Source organism: Cygnus olor, chromosome Z, assembly GCF_009769625.2.
Source record: "Cygnus olor isolate bCygOlo1 chromosome Z, bCygOlo1.pri.v2, whole genome shotgun sequence".
NCBI lineage: Eukaryota > Metazoa > Chordata > Aves > Anseriformes > Anatidae > Cygnus > Cygnus olor.
Window position 1 is genome coordinate 27,227,387 of NC_049198.1, and position 24,331 is coordinate 27,251,717.

At 39.4% G+C, this 24,331-nt stretch overlaps 1 protein-coding gene across 1 annotated transcript in view; it reads left to right on the forward strand.

The window, feature by feature from the left end:
* MRPS27 (mitochondrial ribosomal protein S27) overlaps positions 1-20,603 on the forward strand; it is a 45,959-nt gene extending 25,356 nt beyond the window's left edge. The window contains exons 5-11 of the mRNA XM_040539897.1: positions 6,270-6,384; positions 6,899-6,977; positions 8,268-8,383; positions 10,934-11,036; positions 13,192-13,334; positions 16,764-16,919; positions 20,222-20,603. Of these exons, the coding sequence (XP_040395831.1) occupies positions 6,270-6,384; positions 6,899-6,977; positions 8,268-8,383; positions 10,934-11,036; positions 13,192-13,334; positions 16,764-16,919; positions 20,222-20,461 (952 nt within the window). The 3' untranslated portion in view covers positions 20,462-20,603. The remainder of the gene's footprint in view (positions 1-6,269; positions 6,385-6,898; positions 6,978-8,267; positions 8,384-10,933; positions 11,037-13,191; positions 13,335-16,763; positions 16,920-20,221) is intronic.
* Positions 20,604-24,331: the final 3,728 nt, after the last annotated feature.

Below are 24,331 nucleotides of genomic sequence, written 5' to 3' on the forward strand. Positions count from 1 at the left end.
TCTGTGAGAAATTCAGCTTCCATTTGTTAATTAAGAATTGTCTGTCAAAAAAGCAGGTAGGTCAGTAAAGGACAGACTAGATCCTACCCACCATATGTTTGATTGATGTGTGTGATAGTCATTGTTAAAAACAGACTTCGCAAAGCTGAGCTTTTTGTACAGAAGAGTAGTTTCGAGCAATGCAATAAGTGTGTTGACACTTATGTATGACACACTTGTGTGTGGTGAATTCTGTCCCTTCAGTTGTTAGGAGAGGTTGATGACCAGAGCAATATCCCTAGTCTTTCTAAAGCACAGTATGTATTTCTACCAAAAGTATATGACTTTGTATATGACAGTATATAACAGTTTGGGTGCTTTTACCAAGCAAAAGGGTTAAGAAACAAAGAAAACTGTTTGCAACATTGGGCTAGACAGAAATAAAAGATGTATGTGGTATAACTGGAAAGCAAAACTAGATATGAAAAGCATTCTTTAAGTCTTAATCTTTGAATGTGCTTCTGTACTGTAGTTTCTCCTTATCTAAAATGTGATCATTTAGACCTGTTTTGAGGTTGCATTCATCAATGGTGTTAGAGATCTGTGCAACTCCTGAACAAACGATGCTACATAAGAATTATGCATTCATATGGGGGTGCAGCAAGTCTAAATTAGAAAAATTAATTTTAAAGCTGAAGCGATCAAGAGCTAATTTAGTTTAAAATCAAAGATTGGGGAAAGTCAATAGAAATTATAACAAAAGAAGGGCTGAATATGAGCTTTCTGTAGGGAGTCTGCAAGCTGCTTTTCTTTTTGTGTAAGAGCATAATTCTGTCTCACAGGATTAGACTATCCCCCATTATAGTTGATTTATGTATTTTTGCACCTCTCCTGTTGCTGCTTTTGATAGAAAGTGTCTATACGCTTTCTATAAGTGTATAGATATTGATTATCTAGATATAAATACTTACGCTACGTATACTATTTGAGTTTTTTATTTCACCACAAAAGGAAAGTGTTCCCTCTGTTTTTGCTTGAGTTGTCAGTTAATGTATGCAGTATTTCGTATCGGACTGATATGATTATATATGAACTTTTTAAAAGGGGACATACAAAGAAAAGTTTAGGCCCAGATGCAGGCAAAGAAGAGGTAGAAAAGTAGTTACTTTCATGTATAAGAGGAAATTTCAATCAACAAAGATTTTTTTTCAGGGCTGTTGTCTTTGACATTGACACATGAGCAATGCCTCTGAGTCCATTTAAAATGCAGAGGATTTTTCCCAAGGCCTGTGGCTTGAAATGACAAACAAAGGGAGATTTCTGGGTGACGTTTCTTTAGCCTTCCAGTTTCCAAGCTAAGCCTGCCTGGAATCCATTTGATCATTATGCGCTGTAGCTAAAAAAATGTGCCTGGGAAGAAAAAAACATGGCATTGCCAAGGAGCTTCACAGCCCTGTATGACTTGTGTAAAATGTGGAGTGGCTTTGGATTCTTTCCACTGAGCGCTTCTTCCTGGCTCTCAGAGACATTTTGTAGGACATTTATTTGTTCTAAGTCTCCTTACATTTTGCTTCCAGAGATTTTAGAACCTTAAGTGGATGAGAAGACATCTGGCACTCTCCTGATTAAAGCAAACCAACATGCAAACTTCTGTTTCTCTCTAGTTCTAAAAGAAGTAAGAGAGATCTGGAGTCTAGATGGATTAAATTAAATGCAGTGATTATCACAAGGAAGGTTCCTTCCTTCCCTGGAGTAGAACCTGCAAGAACCTACAAGCACTATGTGAATCTTACAGGTTTTAACTCTGAGGTAGGCAGAGTAACACATCTTAAATATCTATATTAGAAATAATGAAAAAATGGAGAGTACTCAGTGTCTTCCTGTTTCAAATTTTCCAGTTCCTTGTAATATGGCAGAAGACAGTAACACATTTGTAACACATAAAATCATTATTGTATAAGAGATTTTATTTAGGGAAATAGTTTTATTAATAGAAATGTAAAATGAGCAAAGCAAAGTACAAATGAAGTTTAGAATGTCTTGAAGAGATCTAGAGACCTAAGAGATCATACAGTTGTATGTACTGTATGTGTAGATTATAACAAAATACTTTATTGTTAGGTCGGACAATGCTGGAGAAGGGAAAGGACCCTTAATATGTTTCACAGATGTGAGAAAAAGAAAAACTGTGCATTGCACAAGGATGCCCTCTGACAGTACCAGGAGTTAAATACATACACTTAGGAAAGCCATGGAGTACAAGAAGGGACTTTCAGATCAACTTAGCGAAGAATTAGAACAGATCTTCTGAGCTGGCTTTCCCTCCATATAGCAGAGCTGTTTCTGGTACTGTACTTCTTCTGCAGCAGCTGCTGTGTAACCCAGCATATTTTTCTTCGCAATCTTCTTCATTTGTGTCTATCCCCAAAATCAATGAGCGAATACTTCACCATATCTAGGGAAGGGGGTGCAATGTGGCTCCTTAGTGCTTCTCTTTGCTCTCTCAGTGTGGCTGTATTATTTCCCTTGAAAATGAAAAGTATGAGAAAGCAGCATTAGAGTGTATCACCACTTGATGGCACCAAACAAATTTGAAAGACCATTAAAATAAAGAAAAAAAGCTGGGAAGTAACTCAGCTTTGCTGCAGTGTGGGAGAGCACCAATAGGTCATGCTTGCTGGTTTAGTAAAGTACTCTGTAAGGCACTCTCAGCATCTGATAAACTTTACCATTGTTCAGTTTCTTTTACACAGCATGAGTACTTCAGCACTGCTGTAAATAATCATCAGTGGGGCCTTTGCAGGGAATTAGTAAACTAGGAATGCATACTTAGCCTGATATGCAGGTCAGTTTGTGAGCGAGTGTGTGCGCTTGCTTGCCTAAAAATGTTCTGGTTGCCTTGTACTAAGGCTGTATGCTCATTGTGTCTCTTCCACATTGTAATAGTAATCATTTTATGGGTATGAAATAATGAAAATCAAGTTTCAGGACTAGACCCTTGAATAATTTTCCAAAATAAGGGTAATTCTAGTATTACATTCACAATGCCCCTGGTATTGCAGTTGCTGCTTGTCTTTTCTTTGCTTGTCTATTCTTTTTCCTGTTCTCTATGGGGACAGAGGTTTTCAGGTCAGTGACAAGGAGGATCACCATATTGATTATTCAGCTGTTAACATTAAAGTGTAGCAACAGTGAGCTCCCCTAATACTATTACAGTTGTTTTTCCTTGTCTCTTCTCAATCCATTATAAGAATCTTGTTCTTAGGTTTTTATTAGTTCTCAGAAAAAATGAGTTTCAGCAGCAGACATCTGCAAGAAAACCTCCTGGTCTTTCTATTAAACACACAGCAATTGCTAGAGGCTTCCTTTATTTAATTCAGTCTGAATCTTCTGCTTTCTGTAATTTTAGCTTCCTTCTGTCTTTTCATCTGTCTCTGAACATATTGCTTTGCTTAATTATATCCTGTTTTGTGTTTCACAGAGAAGGAGGAAGACATTAATGCTTGTCAAAATGACCAGCAATCTCCTCCTTTCCCTGATTCTGTTTCAAATAAAAATGTCTGCCACAACATTTGGTTAGTTTGCCTAGGTTAGCTGTAAAAATAGATACTCTATTGGCTTCTCTTCTCAGCTAGCAGAAGAGAGACAGAGCTCATCCCAGCATTATATGGATCAGAAACAATTAAAGATGGAAGCATTTCTGTTTCTTCTTAACTTCCAATTCTCCTTCTACCACATCACGGATTAATGGAAGTGTGTAGTGCTGAGGGAGTGTATGTGTGCACATGTATTGGATTCTTGTTGACATGGAGACAGAGCAATTTTGGCGCTAGTTCCCTCTCTTCATTCCTATGCAACTGTTTTGTAATGAATTATTAGAATTAACTAGAAAACTCTTTGGCTGAGAAGCTGTTTGCTTTTTGTTTGAGTAGTACCCAGTACACTGGAGATGTAGTCCAAGAATAAGGATCTTAACAGTAACATGCAGTAATTATGTGACAAGTAATGATAGTAATGATAGATCCTGTGATTGTGTGCACGTGTGCTTATGAACAAGGACCCACTCCCGTCCAGGCCTTAAAAGCTCATGTGAAGACGTCTTTAAAGGAGTTTGTACAATACGTGCCTGAATTCTGTGCCTATCACTGTTAGAAACTTGTGGTGTCCGAGGATCAGTTTCATCATGTTTCTTAGACCTCATCACATCCCTCTTAGACCTTTTACTGTCCAAGTGCAATTTAACTTGGGAACCTAGAAGCCTTTCCCATTATGGTAGGCTGTAGCACTCCCATGGTGCGTGAGATGCTGAGTGCTCTCTCTCACTCTTGTGTACTCAAGAGAATAAATAATGCATTTGCTTAAAGGTGAATACTCAAACCCATTACAATCTTTTTTTTTTTTTTTAAAGTTTTCTTCCCTCCTATGTAACAAATTTGTAGAAAGGATGCCAAAGATTATATCAAAGGAAAGGCCTAAGTCTTTGAGAGCATCAGCATTATGTTTTCGTAAGATTGTTTTTTCCACTTTTGAAACAATATTAACCATTTAATGAAGCAACTTTAAAAGATTCTGGTGGCTTTGTTGCTGGGTACCGGTGTTGCACTCTGACCCATCTTAAATGGCTGGTGAAACAGTCTGTAGCAATTAGATAACTGTTTCATCAAAATATGATTAAATTCAGATGCCTGTAATTGATGCTTCCTGTAAGCATTATTGAAACAGGACTTTAATGAAAGCAAATATATATTCTTGCTGTTCCCAGTATTTGAATTCCAGAGGGAAGAAAATGGAAAGCAATTAGAGCAAGAAAATGGATGTTCATAATTTAATATTCAAAGCATGCTTGTCTTTTTCTGTTAAATTCTAATTTAAGGGAGAGGTTTTATGTGCCACTTAAAGAGTAGTATATTTAGACTTTATGTAGTTGTATAGCTCTGATTTTGGCACTGAAGTCTTCTGGATGCTGAAGACTCTAATGCTTTTCCAAGCTTGGCGATCTGTGTAGCCCTTAGCCATGGGATACAATATGCAGAGATTCACTGGGGGGGAAAAAGAGAGTTGGTGGCCACGTTAATCTGATAAATGTTCTGGAAAGCATGCTCACTCAGATGAAAGAGCCAACCCTGCCTCTAAATGGTGCTGCAGCTTGGCTTGAGGCTGCAAGCATCTGCACGTGAGCCCAGCTCAGTCATCTACGTTTTCTACAGGAAGTGGCACTCAGCTCCATACTGGGTACTGAGGCTGTTTTTCATGCATACAATTTGAACTGAGAAAGGTTGCATGTATCTATTGACGTTGGGGTGTGAAATTCAGCACCGGGTCAAGGCAGCAGCTCCTACCATTGGATTCCTAATTGCTTTTTGAGTCTTTGCCAAGGATAGAGCTGCATATGCTTTTAGTCACTTCTTTTCCAAATACAAAGCAAAGTGTATATGGCTAAATAAGGACAAAACAAAAGAGGCTGAACTTCAAGTATTTAATTTTACAAATTGGTTAAGCGGTAGAGTAGGTTGCCTAGGAACACTGCTGAAGCCATGACATGAGGTGTCTCAGAGCTAATTAAAAAAATGTCTGTGAGGAACAACGCTAGTGCAGCTGATGCAGGGGGCAGGGGAAGGGTCTCCAGCAGAGTTTCCCAGTGCGTGAGGCATACCTCACTGACGAAGCATTTCTAAATACAAATGAAGCCTGCAGCAGTCTGAGGAGAAAGAGGTGCAGTGAATTCTCAAGTGTTTCAAGAGAAGCATGAGTTAAAGTGTTTGTGAGATACCAGACTATACAGGCTCTGAAGGTTCAAAGGCAGCAGTATTTTGATGTAATTCTGACACTTTCTGATGTTGTAAGTCATGGAGCAGTGTTGCTTGTTAAAGAGGCCAGCAACAATACAATGTTATATGATGAGAAGGGCAAAGTTAAAGAGTACTACAGTGTTTATAGCAATCTCAGTTGTCTTTATAAATCATACCAAGCTATTATTATATCATATTCATCAGGGGAAAAGCCGTAGGCTTTCTGGAAAGTGAGTTTAAAATATTTTGCATTTGTGAAGAGGTCAGATTATCTCGTCCTACACACTATTAAAGTATATCAGCATTTTGTTTTTCTTTTACTGAAAGGGCTATCTAGTGTTCTTTGGAGAGCAATAATTGACTGACTGTAAAGTCAAATACAGATTTATATATGAGATCATGAAGGGCAGAGGTACTGAAACACAATCTGTTGCTCGTAGATTTTTTTTTTCTGTGAGAACAGAGAATCATGTTGTCACCTGGACTTTTATTATCCTTTAGGTTTCGGCATAGTCCAAATTGCTGGTACTTGAGAGATTGGACCATCCACGGTTGGATCAGACAGTGCTTAAAATATGGTGCACAAGACAAAGCTTTATACACACTAAAAAACAAGGTAAGTTTCTGCAAGGAAAAGCCATGACTATATTTGATTAGGTCTTTGAGGCAAGTGTGGCCTACCTGGAATTTGTATTACAGCCGGGTATGGATATTGCAGTTTTTACGTTCAGATATTTCATTGTCAAAACAAAAATTGACGTTTGACCAGAGTTTCAGCTAAAGCTGAAAATTTCAGCTTTTATGTCCCTTTTCTTCCCTTGAACTTTTTTGTTTTTAAATATTGCTGGCATCAAAAAATGCTAAATACAGGAGGGACATAAAAATCCCAATAGGCAGTGCCTCTCCTGCTCCCAAAGACCCGGATAAAATGTAAAACAAATCCAGTACATTGAAAGTTAATAGGCCCACATCACAGGAGCAGAGTTAATAAGCTTCTTAAATTGCCTCGCTAACTGTCATATTGCACCAGTGTGAAATGCCATGGTACTGATCTTTCTCATACCTGCAGCACTATGCTTTGGAAGATTTGAACAGCAAATTTTCACATTCATTTTTTGCTTTCTCTTCAGGTTCAGTATGGAATTTTCCCAGATAATTTTACATTCAATATTTTGTTGGATTGTTTCTTAAAGCAGAAGAAATATGAAGGTAAGAAAATATATAGCTATTCTGCATCCCCAGATGTGTGCTATTAAATCCACAGAGCCTTTCTTTGAATTAAAAACTTCTAGCCATATTTTCTCTGAAGTCACCTTGAAACCACACTTTCTTTCCGTATATGAACTACTTTTCTACATATTTATACATCACTCTTGTTGGGATCTTACTCATTGTATAGTTTTGAAATATGCAATTCAGAGTATTTCTATCATGATTAATCCCATTCCAAATGTAAGCTATCTTCTCCAACTTTCAGAATTCCAACTTACATGTTAACATTATCTTTGAAGTTACTAGTGAGAATTGGTATGTTGTAAACCATTCAAAAAGCTACACATCTAATCTGAACTATTTGTCTAGAGTTCTGTCTGTCACTGAAGAGAGACAGCTGTGTTGAATGGCCATGTTGAGGTGCCTTTCACTGTTGACTGTTAAAGTGCTGAGATGAATAATCCTCTCATGTTTGATGACAAATATTTAAGGTTTTCATTTCACTGCAGGTTTTCTGGTACTGTAGACTTGAAGTGAGCTTTTCTTTGCATAAACCTTCTGCAAAACAAACAAATGACAGGGAAAATAGAGTCGTAGAAGGACTTGTCTGTAGCTTTTGTCATGAAAATACTGCTAAACGGCAAGTTAATACATACACTCATTTTATTTTGAGAGGCCCCCATCTGTGAATTCCTCATTATTCCATCCATATTTCTTTTCTCTGACAGGCTCAAGGCTTTCTATTTAACAAACTGTCCTTCCTGACAGGGAGTGTCACTGCAACTCCCTGTGGAGCTTCTCAAGAGCACTGTTTGCTGGATACAGTGAATGCTATGGGTGATCTGTGACAACATCTCTTCTCCATTGTACTATACTGTCACCTTAAGGGCAGTTAATTTAAGCCAGCTTTCTCTTGTCTGTAATCAAAACACAAGAGCAAAGTAATTTTTAAAGTTTTTTTTTTTTTTTAATGTTAATGATTGAAGGGCTGAGCAAAGAAGAGGCAATTGAAGTCAGAAAGCATTGAGCTAAGATGAGTTTAGAAAGCTTCTTTGTTGTTGTTTCCTGTAATTCAATCAATTGTTCCTTCTCCTTCTCATAGCATGTTAGTATAACCCAAATGGGTAAGACTAATTTTCTACTGCTAGTCATAAGAAATCTTTAACTTCCTCCGTAACTGCTTCAAAATGTACTGCAACAGTAAAGCATCAGTGAGCATCAGTGGGTGCAAAAGAAAGGAGATGTGAAAATTTCCACTTACTAATTTTGTGTCTATTTCCACTGTAGATGCTCTGTCAGTAGTAACAGAGATCATGCTGCAAGAAAGTTTTGATGAATTCTCAACACAGCTTCTTTCTCTTTATGTTTTATACCAGTACCTGGCAACCAAGTCTAAACATACGGTAAGCTGACCACACTCAAAATGATACTCAGAGCTTCTCTTTCCAAATGTTGTGTTGCAGTCAGCTGGGCATTCAGTCATGAATATATTTATTTACCCTAAGTTTACCTAAAAATTGAAGGGCTCCAAGTTTTTTCATTTTTTTGAAAACTACAGAAGAAAGGAGAAAAAAAAAAAAGCAACAAAAGATTAAAGCCAGCAAATAACTTGTCATCACTTTTAGTTGCTCCTTTCTCTGAAAGAGAAAGTGTGTCAGGATTTTCAGATGTGGTGTATGTCCACTTCAAGGTGATGAAGTGACATCTCACCTGAGTTCAAAGAGAGCTCCATCAGTTAACACACAAAAAAATGTATTGCATATTATATTGGACACTGTTACAGGTGAGTATTGCTCACGGTTATAACTTGTTAAAGTTGATGCTGTAGAAGTAAAAAAGATTTTCACTAGGAATTTCACTACCCCATTTGGCTTTGTTTCTGTTGATTTTCGGAAATATTTAAAACTAAAGTCTCTCCTATCTTCAGACTGGGTTAGGCTTTCCTATTCATATCTGTCTTGCTTAAGGCCAACATGACAATTCAGGCTCTTGGAAGTGGCAGTATTCTGCCTTCTCATCCATAAAAAGTACTAGAAGCCTCCATTTGTCTTGCATAAAACATATTCCAAAATGTTAAGGCCAGTGCCTTAAGATTTTAATCAATTGGCTTGTAATTTCAGTTTTCACTATAGAAACCATGTGCATTTAGTCTTCTCTCCTCCATTCCTCACGTATACTTGATCACTTATGTATGACAATCAGAGGGACTAAAATCTGTTTTTTCCATTGTGTTTGTCTATGCTTGTGTATCCTTACTGCAAAGACAGGCACTTGTCGCTATGTGTAATATGTTATGAAAGCTGAATATGCAAGCAAGGGTGGTATGGACATAAAACACGTTTAAAAGACAAGCCTATTTATACAGCTGTGATGTATTTAATATGCATTTTGAAATAACCCCATCCAAGACCTGCAATAAGCCATATTTTTATATGTATGCACCATACAGAGTACCATTCAACACCTTGTAATGCTCAGTACCGTTTTTCTGTGGCTGATTTAGGAATGGCTGTAGACAGAAAATCCCCATTCCTTCTTTCCAAGGTGCAAGACAAGTCAGCCAGTGTCCTGTTGCAGACAGGGCCTTGACCACCATAGCTTAGGGTCCAGCAGCCTGACAAAATGTTTTTTAACTTTGAGAACTGAATCATGGGCAATCTGACTATATTAGCTCCTAGCGCAGGTGATAGAGAACTTCCATATTTCTGCTGTTGTAAGCACTGCTGAACCAGACTGACTGGTTTTGGCTCTCCCCAGAAAGTATCCTCCTTGACTGTTGCAAACAATCAGTGTGATTGCCATCTTCCAATGCAAAGGCATTAATGTCAAGTGCTTGCAGTTTCTCCAGCTCTTGAAGCCAAAAGGGACAGTTCCCAAAAGAAAGCAGACCTTCAAAGCTCCGTTTTTCCAGTTGCATCTGATTTTCCCGTAACATTCGCCAGGAATGCTGAATTCAGCAAGAAACAGACCTATCCCGTTGCATGTCTTTCCTGGGTCAGGCAAATACCTTGTGTGGTTGTTAGGTGATGGTATTTTATGTTGGATGATTATATGCAAGTTCACATAGCACCTGAAGGGAGGCACAAAAGTTGCTACACCTTGAAAAGACATCTCCTTGCATTAAACCAGGGAATTTCTTTACAGAAAGTTTCTGCCTTTCACTGGCGGTATTTGTTCGAGGTCTTAAGGTAATAACAAGGTGCTTAAAGTACCCTGCAACAAAATCTGTGTATTAGAGAAGCAGACTTCCTCCAGTCTACTGTCTTTTATATCTTCCCCAGTTTCTTCACAAGGGGATTTCTTCTCAGCTTCTTTCATTTGCCGAGAAGAAATGTGTATACTTGAAGTCTACTTCTCTGGCCTTGTACTGTACTATCCCACAGCAAAGTAAAATTCACACCACTCTTGTGGTTTTAATGTCCTTCCTTATTGGGTCCCCTTCTCTAGCTTTCACTGTTGGTCGGATCTATCACTTGGACTTGAAGCAGCCCGTAGCAGCATATTCTCTCTGCATTTTCTATTCTAATGTAGGATAGTGGAGATTGCATCTTACCACATACTTAAAAGAAAGGACTGCTCCGGTACAGAAGCCACATAGTTTTGTTCTCAGCAGCGTTAACCTGAAGTGAGTGCTGGACATACGGGTCACTGGCAGTGCTTGGCCAGTGTAATCAACATAATCCTTTATCCCTAACGAAACACAATGGTTGACTTCCATTCAAAAGATCCTCCCATTTTATTGTCTTCTGGAAAGAGGTGTTCTTTATTATACATATACTGTTCTTCAGGTTGTGTGTAATGTTACTCTGAACATTGGACAGGTTTAATGATTCTCTACTTTGTTAGTAAGATGTGATGAAGGCCATGTGCTGCCTTTGGTTACCGCAGTATTTTTGTTTGTGTTTGTCAAGGAACATGTACTTAGTTTACATCTTAGTTTACATTATTTGCAGTGGGAAGAGGAGAGGAATCTCGGTGCATCACTACTGCTTACAGGACTAAAGCAAACAAGCACTGTGGGATTTAGCTCCCAGCTGTATGGTTACGCATTTCTTGGTAAGTTTTACTTCCCTCACAGTCGTTATTTTCCCTCTTATTGCCACTGGATGAACTAAATTTGTGCCCTTGCTTTATTAAAATGTAATCAATGAAAAGACTAAGGAAAAAGGCAGAAAGAGTGGAAGAAACAGTTTCAGAGTTAAGACTGAATGGAGGAAAACATTCTTAGAGAGCAGTAGGGTTGGTTTGTATGTGGATCAACACATTTTCTTGATAAAATCCCACAAGACAGAGTTCTGTAGAACAAATCTATGGTACTAGACAATATGTTCTTTTTCTAGATAGAGTTTATGAACTTCTTAAAATAATCTTTACACACCAAGAATTACAGAGACCGCACCCTGAAAAACACTATGTTTAGAACATTTACTACTCACTGTAACATTAATGTTTCTGTTGTGAACAGCAGATAGCAGCACCTTTATCCTGTATCTTTTAAGAAGCCTTCACCAATAATGATATGCTGTATTATTTAGAGAGCAGTTAGATCAGAGTACATCTAGAACAGGAGGGACGGGGGTTAGGAGGTGGGGAAGAAAGGATAAGCAATTCTTGAATTTCCTGCAACCTTTATGGGAGTATAGTCCAGAACAGTTTTGTCTTTCTCTGTAAAATGATTATTTAATTAAGAGTAAACAATTAATTTAAAATTTTTCATTATGCAGTTGTTCCATTACAGCATTATCTTTTGTCCTAGAATTTATTCAGGGTAATAAGAAGAGGACACATTCTTAAAATGCAACCTCAAAATACAATGGATAGTGACAGAGTTAGGATGCTGATTCTGATTTATCATGACTGTAAAATGAAAACCTTGTTTTCATTGAAAAAAGAGGATAAACATTAAAATTAATTGGAAACCTGATTTTCAGTGGAGCTGTTTGTTATCAAGTGGAGATGCTGATACAGACAGGGACTTTGCTGTACAATTGGCATTCAGTTTAGTATAGGTTTTGTGTCATAAAGATTGTTTGAGTAGAGGCTGTATTTCACAAATGTACTCACTGTTTGTGAGCAGTAGTACTTGTTCCATGACATTGACATTCAGTAGATGAAAAGGTATTTGCTGTTATGTCACATATTCCACAGTCTTGCCAGCACTAATGGAACTGACCTCTGAAAGAGTGAAAGATGTCTTCAGGCACAGAGTGGCCTAAGGCACCTTAGCTATTTTAATTTGTCCGTAGTTCATAAGCTTTGTGCAGTTACTACGTTGCTTTTCTTAAAGTGTTCTTTTCCCTGTGGAGAAGAATAAGGATTGTTTTCACAGTTTTGCATTCTTAGAGCCAGAGTTTAAATTAAAGTGAGACTTGGATGGATAACTCTCATAAGCTACACTGCAGTGTGGTTTTTTTTTAACATTGACAACGACAAAATCAAGAGCTTAGAGTGACAGTCATAGCCCGTTAGTACTCACCAACTAGAATGTCATGTACATTTTCCCCATTATGGAGAACAGAAGTTTTGTAGTCTTTACTGTCACCCTCAGAAGAAAAGCTAGGTTGTCAGTGGTGCTGTGCATCATAGGTCCTGCTAGAGTCATGAAGACCTTGGTGCACAGGGAGCTCCAAAATGAGAACCAGAATTTCATTTTTGCAGGTCTCCCATCTTTTCTTTAAGGAAGTTCCAACTAGAAATAAGAACACTGAGCTGTACAGTTAAGTAGAGCATGTGCTTTAAGTCTCATGTGATCTGGTCTTGGTACATGTGTGAGCAGACCTTAAACACCATGGGTGTGAGTCCTGCCTCTCACATTTAGCACACACATGCTGCACAGTGAGTCCGTGAATGCTAAACAATTATTTGTCTGAGATCTTCAGACATCCTTCTCAGAGATGCTGACTCGGTGCCAGACAACCAGGAAGCCTGGCCATTTTTCCACTTCTCTGTATGGGCAAAATGTAGAGATGAGGGGGAGAAAATGGGGAGGAACAATAAACAAACAGGGACAAACGGGTAGCAGTCCTGAAGCTGGCAAAAAGAAGGCACTTTAACAAAACAAGAAAACAATTCTGTCACAGCAGCTTTGTATCTCGTATTTACCACAAAATCCTGGAAACTTGCTTTCACTTAGAGAACAGAACCAATCCTTATAGATTACCTTAGGACTCAAGTGTTCAATTACTAAACTCAAAGTATTGTTTTATCACAGGGAAAGTGGAGTTGAATAAAGGTTTAAGAGCTGTTTACAACCTAATGCCGCTGATGTGGACACCTGGATACTTGAATAGAGCCTTGCAAGTGATGGAGAATGTAGCTTCATTGCCAGGAGACATCAAAATCTGCAAAGAAGCTGTAAGTCTAAAGACTATAACCTGCATAACACAAGGAATTCCACACTAACTAAACTTCAGTAAAACCTGGAAATTACTTGTCTTGCTAATGAGATGATAGCAGACCTTTACAAGCCTAGTAATATTTCAGAGGTCTATGGAAGACAGGAGGGGAAGTAACATTTAGAGCAGAAGCATGGCTTCAGTTAACAAGTCAGCAAAGATGTCTATTGGCATGTCCTTGCGAGCGAGTGTCTAATGTTGCCACAAGCCATTTATGTCTTAAGCCGCATGCCCCCCCAGGATACTTTCCCAGCTCTCTCAGAGACATACTTGAAGATGAAACGTCACATCTTGTACCTCTCCTGGCTAATTCCATGTGTCCTTTCATGTGGAATCATGTCCTGAGTGATACTGGTCCAGAGACAGGGCAGGGTGATTTCTAGAAGGGTTGTAGTGCCTGTGATAGGGAGGATAAATGGATTTGGTCTGTTTGCGAGGTCAGCTCTTATGAATGTACTTTAGTATTAGGAGTGCTGTGGGGCTTCACACTGCTCCTGGAACCAGCCAGCTTAGGTGGAATAATTCAGGAAACTACATGGTGTGGTGCATAAAAACAGCACTGAAGGGCTTTCTGGTACTGCGAGTGTCCTTTTTGCTAGCATCAGTACTAGGCTTACAGCCCCTACATTTCGCTTGATGTACAAAGGCCATGTCACTGCTCAGCAGGTCCTCCTAATGCCCCATAGTCAGAAGCAGCTCTTATGTAATACTGGATAGGGCAGGGAAGGAAGCATCATATCTGAAACCTACACTATTTAGAGTTCTCTCTTTGGGTGTGGTTCAGCAATTTTCTTTTTTACTCCAAGTCTGAAGATCTCAGCCTAATAAATTGGTGATTTTTTCTGCTTATAAACCCTAGGCAAATTAAGGAACTCCTCAGAGTTCTGGATTATAGACAAACACCCTAGTGCTGAAACAAGGTTGCATCTGTCTATGTAACATTACATGCAACCAGGTACATCAAGTCTAGTAAGGTCCTTTATATCTGTGTTTGTACTGATACTGTAAAAATAGTAATCTCCAGTAACAAGCAGCAATGCTTTCTTTGCAGAAATGTTTTACTTTGTTCAGTGAGCAGCTTAAGCTGCAGAGTTTAATTACATCTGTCATTTAAGAATTTGCAAAATAAGGTTGTTGCTGACTATTCACTATTGCTGCAAGTGTCTATGTACAAATCCAGTAGAAGAGTCCAAAAAGCAATAACTGTGAGAGCTACACAGGAACTTCTCTGAAGAGATTTGTGGCCTGATTTGGATTTTAGGTAGCAGTATAAAAACAACAGTGCAAGTCACACAAGTTTCACCAAGCTAAGGACCAAAAATGGGCCTTGATAATACCAAATGTTTTGATATTATCAAAATAATTTTTCTCCAATGCATTTTTTGTGACCACAATGCACTAAGAAAGAAAAGGAAGATACTTTGGTCTGCATCCTTATCTGGTATAAAGTAATTGCATTATATTGATTTGTATCATCTGTCCTTTTCCACAAGAATACTCATTAAGATCTTACTATTAAATATCTGTATAAGATATTTTTAATTATTATCTCCAACTGAAATGCAGTGTTCCCAAGAGTGAAGGACTAAGAGCACTGAGCAGGTCAATACTGGGGTCAGTCAACATACACTGAAAGCAGATGTGGTGGAAGCAACCTCACATGCATAAACTCCTTTTTCCTGTAGTATCTTGGGTAGCTTTTGGGCAAGCCTAAATTGACCATTATGCAATTCTTGTAAATCCATATCATAGCACTAGTAAATATGGGCAATGTTGTAAATTATTGTCCTTGCATGCCTGCACAATAGCAGGCATGAGAAAGAGATACAAACCTGAGAAAGATGCAACCCTGTTTTCACAACCTTGGTTCTTTTCCCAAATGTAATATTATCTTCTGGCTGAAGAAATTTCATTACCTAAATGAGAAATTTTGGGATGAACTTTTTTTAGTTGCACACTTCTGTTGAAAACATTTTCAAGTGATTGGCCATTCAGTATCAGTCACTTTTTTCTCAGGCTTTAAGCTTCCTCTGTTTCTGACTAGCAGGGTGCCTCTTTTCTCTCTGCCGTGACCATTGAGAGAGATAATTTCTGTTACTATCATAACAACGTAACAAAAATACTATTTTAGTATTGTGCTATATTGTTTTAACTGTGAACAAGCAAGTTTTGGTGTGTGGAATTGTCTGAGAAACTCTCCAGATAAGAGTTTATGTATCTTCAAGCACTCAGTAATGATTTCATTGATTATTTAATCCTGTTTCAGTATTGGTAGTTTAAGGATTACGTTTCAGTGCCAAGAATGTTATTTCAAGTAAAGCTATTTTTTATTTCTTTAGCATTATATATACTTACACTACGAAAATGAAACCAGTAGGTATCAAGAGCCCTTTTGCTTGTGGAAAGTGTCATAGATTCAAAAGTTACACTGTTACTTCATTCAACTGATAAACACTAAGGATAAGGATTCAGAGAAGGGTAACAGCTCTTTATATTTGTAAAGTCTGAATTTTAAAATGCAGGCAGCCTGTATCCAGTAATTTCAGTTATAGCAATCTTCGTAGTACCAAAACAGCAGCAGCACCCGTATAGCAATTCCATCTTTCATATCAATTATAGATAAAGAAATAGTTTACCAAGTCCATTAGTGATGCTAATGCATTCTTTTGATACAACTGCAGTTAGGAGAAGGTGGTTCTCTTGGTACCTCTCAAGAGAAAAACATGAAGAGAACAAGGGTATCATAGAGATTAAAAATAAACATTTACCAACATACCATTATTATATATATACCAACATACATATTACTATATGCCCACATTTTCGTTTTTCCTGTTAAATTACCCAGCTAATGGCAGGAATGAATGTTCTTGTTGAACGGGTAATTTTCCTTATTTTCACCAAAGGGGAATCAAGATGATCTATTAAAGATTATATGCTTTGAACGTTTGATAGTAACATCTTATTTAGATGTATCTGTGATTGTATATCATGCTAGTGCTGTTATCACAGTGGCTACCATTTAGCATTAATATTTATGACTAGATATCAGGCTAAGAGCAGATGATAGTCTAATGCCTGAGATATCCACAAACATCTGAATGTGTACATCACCAGAGTCAGGGAGTTTTACTGTTGATGGAGGCTGACAGAGTTCTTCTGTTGCAGGGACTTTGAAATGCCCAGCGTCAAAAGTCCAAAATACAGTACATAATTCTTCCAAGAATTAGTCCATTTGCTTTTAGAATTTGGTTTTCTCTTTATCATACAGAGCAGTCATCTTGAACTACGGAGTAACTCACAAAGTTGTTTGTAGATGCAACAGCAGTATTACTCAGGTTGTATTTCCAAACTGTTTATGCTAACAGTGACAAATCTGATTGTTCAGGTTGATGTTCTGGAGACCATTTTGCAGTCTGTCCTTGAAGCAAAACCTGGTCCAGAATCATCCGAAGAAACCAAGGAGTCAGAGCAAAAGTCACAATGTGCAGAAACAGAAGAAACAGAGCAGTCTAAAGTACCTGAATACTACAGCCGATTCAAGGTAGGAGATTTTCATTTATGTAAATATTCTAAGCTGTAATAGATATCCATAGTAAATACTAGAAAATAAGTACGCTTATCATAGCTAGTAGACTAGCACCCTTTCAGTGCATCAGGAGTGTACCTGGCATTTCTAAAACTGTTGTCACCTTACATTTTCATGTACTCAAACAGGAAGCAACTGTCAAAAAAATAAGTGCTCAAGGCCACTTGTCTTCTGAATGTCTGCTGGGATTTCGTCTTCACTTTTCATACATCAGAATGATACATCCAAATGCTGTTTGCAAAAGTGGCCTGTCATTAGAGAGCCATTATCTGACCTTGTGTGGGTTCTTACTCATTAAAGTAAATTGTACTGGGGTTGAGACAATACTGAATTTATTCTCCATTTGTGTACGTTAGGATTAGTAGGAAAGTTGCATCCTATACTTTCAGTCTGTGGAATTAAGTAAGGCTTCCCTTTTATCTCTAGTTTGTCACAGTGATGCTAACAGTATAAAACACAAAACATTTGTTCCTTAGGGCATAGCTGTATGGTGATTGAATTTTATTTCATCATCTCATAGCTATATAACAAGCCCATTTTATATGATCATTTCTGATTTGTGCTGTGGTAAAATTCAAATACCCCTGGTTAGAGCTAATTTGGCCTGTAGTTCCAGACTGTCATGGCCTTGAACAGTTCTGGATTAGGAGACATTTCTTCTCAGAAAGAGCAGTCAGGCATTGGAACGGGTTGCCCAGGGAAGTGGTGGCATCACCATCCCTGGGGGTGTTCAAGGAAGGGTTGGATGTGGTGCTTGGGGACATGGTTTAGTGGGTGACATTGGTAGTAGAGTGATGGTTGGACCAGGTGATCTTGGAGGTCTTTTCCAACCCTCGTGATCCTGTAATTTGGTCCAGGCATACAATTCCTGTTTCAAACTGTAGCTTGTTCAGCTTTTGTATGTGTTCCTGGACTTTATGTCTAATACAGACCTTCAGAACAGCCTTTTTTAGATGTACATGAAAAAGCTGTGGCAGCGCGACTAACAACTGTGATGTGTGAGAGGCAGTATGTTCTTCACTTCCAAAAAGCAGGACTTGAGGGCATTTGTCTCTTTCCAGAAAAAGGAAAAAAAAAATAGCCTTTAGAGCTGTAATATAGACTGTGTGTCTGACACTGTCACTCATGTTGTAGTTACCTGTTTTTAGATACCATGAACTGAGGCCTACCACTCAGTACAGTGTTCCTGGGGTAATTCTTTCCGTCAATATAAATGACCAGTGAGCAAGCATTTCATCACATAAATGCTGGGGAGCACTGTCTCTGAAAGCAGTGTACCTCCTCTGAATGCAGAGCCCTGGAGACTGCTTATAAAAATTAGTGACTTTGCCATTTAAGAATGTGCCCTTCTGGTACAGGCAGGACGGAGAGACTGCTGCTTTCCTAAATTAGCTTCACTAATGTATTACAGCAGAGCAGGGAAGATTCCAGAGTTCAGTGGGTTCAGTCCAGTAGTGGGTTAGGAGAGAGGTCCCACTAGTTTCCAGTTCATTGTATTTCTTCTAGTTCAGTTTCATACTGCTTAGGTTTACTGCACGAACCCCCCTTTTCAGTACGTCCTCAGTAGTGGGTAGCAGACAGATTCTTAATGGTCTAAAATGGTTATCTTTAAACTGAACGTCTAAGCTCTAATCATGGGAGAAGTTGTCAGGAGTTATGTTCCTTTCTCAAATCCAAACCCTACACTCTCCATGTTTGTCCCTGATGTACTGTAAACTTACTGATATCTCAACAAAATAGAGATGAATACACATAAATATTACTAAGTTTGGCTTTATTCAGTAGCTTCAAAGACGTTTTGTTTCCTTTTAATCTTTATCATAAAATCAAAAAGGCAACAGAGTCAAATGCCCAAGCCCCTCAGACATGTATACCTACCACTTGAAGAGACTTTTATCTGCTGTCTGACCTGTTCAGACCTTCCACTGCCTGGCAAAACAGCAAAGCCTTTGTAGTTGGTATTGGCTAGGGTGGGAAGAAATGGAGAGGCATCAGAAGGGACACCCCCGTTTCATTCTTGAGAACGAGGTATGACCTCAAGGCAAGAGCTGAGGGACAGTGCCTTTGCAGCTTACTGCAGTGGGAGTTGGAGTAAGAGGAATACTGCAGATCAACTACACAGCATGGAAGCTTCCAGTGATAACTGGGAGAGGAAGACCAGATGTCGTCATGGACCCAGAATTGCCATTTTGTTTGGTGGCGAATTATCCCCATATCTTCTTTCAGTCATCTTTCAATGCAAGTCAATAAGCTTTATTCAAAGGGCACGTGAAAGAAGCACGGATGTACCTTTCTTTGGGATACCTACTTGCTTTAAACATTTCCACAAGTGCTTGGTTCAGTAAAACATCTTATTTAAAAGAACAATTGGGAAGGTGTGTTCCTATCTAATGAATGAGCAAAGGGTGAAGAATCTGCCAGTGCCATGTCATCTTCCTCCCTCAGGAAACTCTTCTCTAGCTGACTGTGTATCTGCACTTTTAAGGCAATTAATCAGCTTGTTAGTGAGCCATCAGGCTAAAGATTCCAGAAAGCCAGAAATAGTATCACTGGATGGTTCATCATCTTAAGTGAATTAATATCTTTATGCTGCATGAAATCTAGGTAAGTAAAGCTCAAAAAGGAAATATTGCAGAGTTTCTTACTGAAGCTATGTTCTTAGTTACAGTGTAGAATATCCCTGGATAAATATTACCTGCTTTAGATCTACTGTACAGTCTGTGTAAACAAAGTAAAGCCTTAGATCACAGTAACTGTTGGGAAGAAATCATGGGAGCTACTTAGTGTGCTCTAGAGTAAGAGAGTGTTTAAAGTGGTTTGCATCTGTTGAGAGGGATGTTAATGCAGGCAGTGTGGAGCAAATCAGTCAATGAATTTTGAGATAAGACCCAAAAAATAAGGTGTGTAGACTATATTTTCATAATTGACTGGTCAGCTGATCTTTGTTTACACCAGGTAACTGAACCTGGAAAAGTAAAGAGAATTTCACTGCTTAATGAAAATGAAACTACATTGTTTCAGTTTTATTGCTCACCAAAAGATTATTTTAGAGGTTAGTATTTCAAGGAGGGGGAAGAATTGGTACCTGCTGCCACAGTCAAAACTTTTAGCTAGGATGAAATAGCTGGCCTGGATAGCACAGCTAATCATTAGATTCAACAGCTATGTATTGGTTGTTATAGGGAAGTATTTTATCACCGACTTTTGTGATTGACTGTCTCTCTCCTTCTTCCCCATCAAATCCCTTTTTGTGACAGGAGCTGTACTCTAAGCTGCATTCACTTGGCAAGGTTGAATCTGAAAGCCTGTTAACCCTGACCACCCAACTCGTTAAGGAAAAGCTGCCAGCATGTGAGGTGGAAGACATTGCAAAACATGAGCAGAAGCTAAAGGAGTGGGAGCAAGAAAAATCACTTCTCATTGAGAGAGAAAGAGAGATGAGAGAGAAGGCTAAGCAGGAACTGGAAGCTAGGAAGCTAGCTGAAGCTTCTGCTTAGTACTGGAACTCAAAGACTACCATAATGGTATGCATTCCTCTGTATGTGAACTGAAATGTTTGCCGTTATTATTTCACTTCAATCCTGCTGCAAGTGTGACTACTTACTATATGCAAATAAAGTAATTTTCATTTTGCCTGTTTCCTGAAGTAAAGTACACGTGGATAGAAATCATCATCCTGTTTATGAGATATTTTTGTCCTTTCATCAGCCAGACGGGGTAGGATGGAGACAGCATAAAGAAACAAAGGCATAAGAAGTGGCTTGCCTTTGATGAAAGGTGTAGAGGATAGAAGAAACAAAGGAAGAAGGAGGAATTTCAAACACAAGTTGTTTCAGCAGGGGTTTCTCACAGGAAAGAATGCCTTGGCTACTCCGAAATTCAGCCACTAAGAGGATTAATGTATATTGATTGCTTTTTTTTCCAGCCCACTTGGAAAATTCAGGGCACTATATGGAGCTGGAAGCCTACTTTAGACTGTGTTTAAAACTGCTTCTAAAGAGTTCTAGCTTAGGGAATTAGCACTTGCACAGGCACTCAGATGTGCCTATAAAAATGCTTCCCTGTAAGGAAGTTAGAAATTTCTGACTTCACTAGCGCTTCTCTGCTCCACTTTTAAGATCAGTAGAGAAACATGTACAAGCACTTCAGCAAACACCAAGGAGCCTCATTCTGCAGTGCAGTTTCCTTTTCTATTCTGGGCACTCTTTCATGTTTTTTTTGACCTAATTCCATTCTTCCCTCAGCTGCATACACAATCCCATGCCCCGTTCTTCAGATTGGTAGGAACAATGTAGCTGTTCACATAGAGCACAAGAAAATAGCAAGAGAGTAAGGGTCTTGGGGTGCATCAGCATCCATCCATGCTTACGTTCCCTGTTCCCTCAGAATCTGATCAGGAAATGATTTTCTGCTGCTCCTGGCAGGGTCTCCCTGATTTTAAAGAACTTGCCCTAACACCAGCCCTTCTGTATCACAGCTTGTTATGGCAACAGTGGTGTCTCACTGTTCTTTACTACAACATCTGATAAGTATTTCCGATTTTAACATGCACCTGTCTAGTCTTAAAGCTAGAAAACTCTCGTCACACACTTACTGTTAGTCCAGTGAGAACATGCTGCAAATCTGTAAAGTCAACTTGTTTTAAGTGTAAGAAAGCATCTTAACTGTCATCCACCAAATACCTTTCGTATTCCCAATGAATACACTCACAAAGTGATTGCTGTTTCACATCCAAGAAAACGACAGTAAGGTCCTTCACCCCATGTTGTAAACGTGTCCTATGGTTTCTCCCACAGTACAGTCTCCAGGTAAGGGGATGATTATGTGACCTGACTAAACCAGCAGTGGCCTTTCCCAGGCAAATTTTCTCTATCAAGTTTCCTGAAGTGTTTTTTTTTTTTTTTCCTCTCTCTTGCTCCCTCCTCTAATGCTTTCTGATTGTCAGACGGCCTTAAGGGAAAGCAGGAGGCCAAACACACTCCTAAGAACAATTTCATTAAAAGCGTGGCTTCAGAGAGATTTCTAGTCTAGACACAGAAGGCTGAAGTGTCCCTCCCCTGCCTATGTATTTCAGTTTTTCAGTGTCAGAACAGGGATTGTACATCCAAACGTTCACAATTGCTGCTACGTCCTCCAATTTCTTTTGCCAACTTCTTGCTACAGGCACCACTACTCCCCTCTGGGATCTCCTCCACACGACCTCAGTTTTAAGACCCTCTGTGCTGCCACATTGCCTCTAGACATCTCAGCTGTTGATCCTGTGCTGATGAGGCACTATTTGGCTAGGGCACAGTGGGCACTGCCACATTTCTCCTCATTTCTCATTAGCATCTGTTTCTTGGCAGCACAAGGAGCCTGCTTCTGGCCCCACTTCCGCCCTCCCTCACCCTGCTCAGTGGATATGCCAGACTGCTAATGCTAACTGAGCTACAGCAAGCTGCTGGCTGCTGCATCCCCTGCTCCCTTGCAGAGCATGCTTTGCTTCCCTCACAACTAACCCCCCCTTACCATTTATTTAGATTTAACTGCTATAGCAACAGAAAAAAAAATACTCCTCCTAAGCTCTGAGTAACCCGGTAATTAATGTTACAGGCTGCCTTCTTTTTTTCACTCCAATCACTGTAGGTTTGAATGCTTTCAGCACAACCTGAAGCCAAAACTCTAAGTGTAGATACAGCCTTTCATCCAGGCATAAGCTTTAAACAAATTGGACAGCAACAGTTCTGTGCCACATTGTTCTTCAGGAAAGACCTTTCTGCACTGTGGATAAACCAGATATTCTGCATTGGAGCTGAATCTGCTTCCATCTGTGCTCTGCCCTTGGGAGAGGGGAGTTTCCCTGCTAAATGCTTTGCAGGCAGCAGAGGAGGAGGTTGCTGCATCCAGACAAAGGTCACCAAACCCAAGATCATGGCAGTGAGTCTAGACCATTTGTAGCTTAAGGAACCAGATGTTTTGCCTCCTCATATCCGATCCCTCAGTATCACCCTGAGCAAGAAACCACCCCTGACACTTCTACCAGCCTCACACCAGAGCCACTCTTCCCTCCCCTGCATGCCCCAGCCGGGTATTTCTCTACAGTCCAGCAGTCTCCATCTTCCCCCCCGTCCAAGGTCTCGCCATCATCTCCACCAACTGGTTTCTGCCAAACCGATGTTTTCTCACCAAGCAAATTCTCACATTTTCCACTAACTTATCTGTACTCGATTGAATTTGCCTTTTGGCAGCTTTCGTTGCTTCCCAGCTTCCCTTCTGATCTCCCCCGTGATCCTCTGCATGCTCCTCCCATACATACCCCATGTCTGTTTCTCCCACACCACCCCTCTCTTTGTCTCCCCTGTCTCAGACAGCATTGCACCCCAGGCTCTGTAGGCTGCACCCAAGGGCACCCAATTCTCGGGCACATTTTTTCAGGCCCCTGCTCACACTCAGGAAGCTGGAAACAAAAACTAACAACTGCAGCTTGGGAGGGGACTAGGGGAGGAACTCTCCTTTTTTGTGGTCTCTCTTGCCTGCTAGCTTTAAGCCAGGTGAACAGTGAAGCAGGCAAATTGTGAGACAAGGGCACTCGGAGACCATTTGGGACCAGTGCTCTGCAGGCTCCTGCTCAGCTTCTCAAGGGAGATAACACCACAAATGCAACAGCATGAAAAATGAACAGAATAGCAACTGAGCTTGCCTTACCTACTTTTCTCCTTGCCGCTGTAGGAAAAATAGTATAGAATTGACTTCCTCCCCAGCTCCACTTCATAAATCACATTGCACGCACACCTGTTTTTCAGCTGCTTCCTAGGGTAAGCTTAGCAAGGAGATTGAATAATTCTGTCCAATTCTATCATGAATTCTGTCACAAAAGTGACTCGGGACATTCTGCAATCTCAGATCTCAGTCTGTCTCAGCTCACAACAAACTGGAAATTTGCATTTGTTTTGTCTGTTTCCATAAACCAGTAGCATTCATCTTTGCCTTAATTCTCAACAATGATTAAGAATTAACAATAGCACTGCTAGTAGTAAATACAGTCTTAACAATGTTATGATTAATGTCAAATCTATTTTACCTCGAACCACCTTTTTTTTTTTTTTTTTCAGTCTAATTTTTAACAGATCCGTGATTTCTTCTGTCCTGGCAAGTTTCACATGAGAATGATGTATCCAAGTGTTTTTCCCTGTTACAAGTACTGCAGAAAAGGAAGTTAACAACACCAAAAAGAGTCTTTCCCACCTTGGGCTTAACTGGCTTTTCCTTTCATGTACTTTCATCTGCACATAATCTGCTGGTTCACAGAGGTGCATTTTCCCTTCTGACGGCACTGGTTGCTGTAGCTGAGCTTGGCATTGGGAAAATTTTATCTTCTTCTGGAGCTC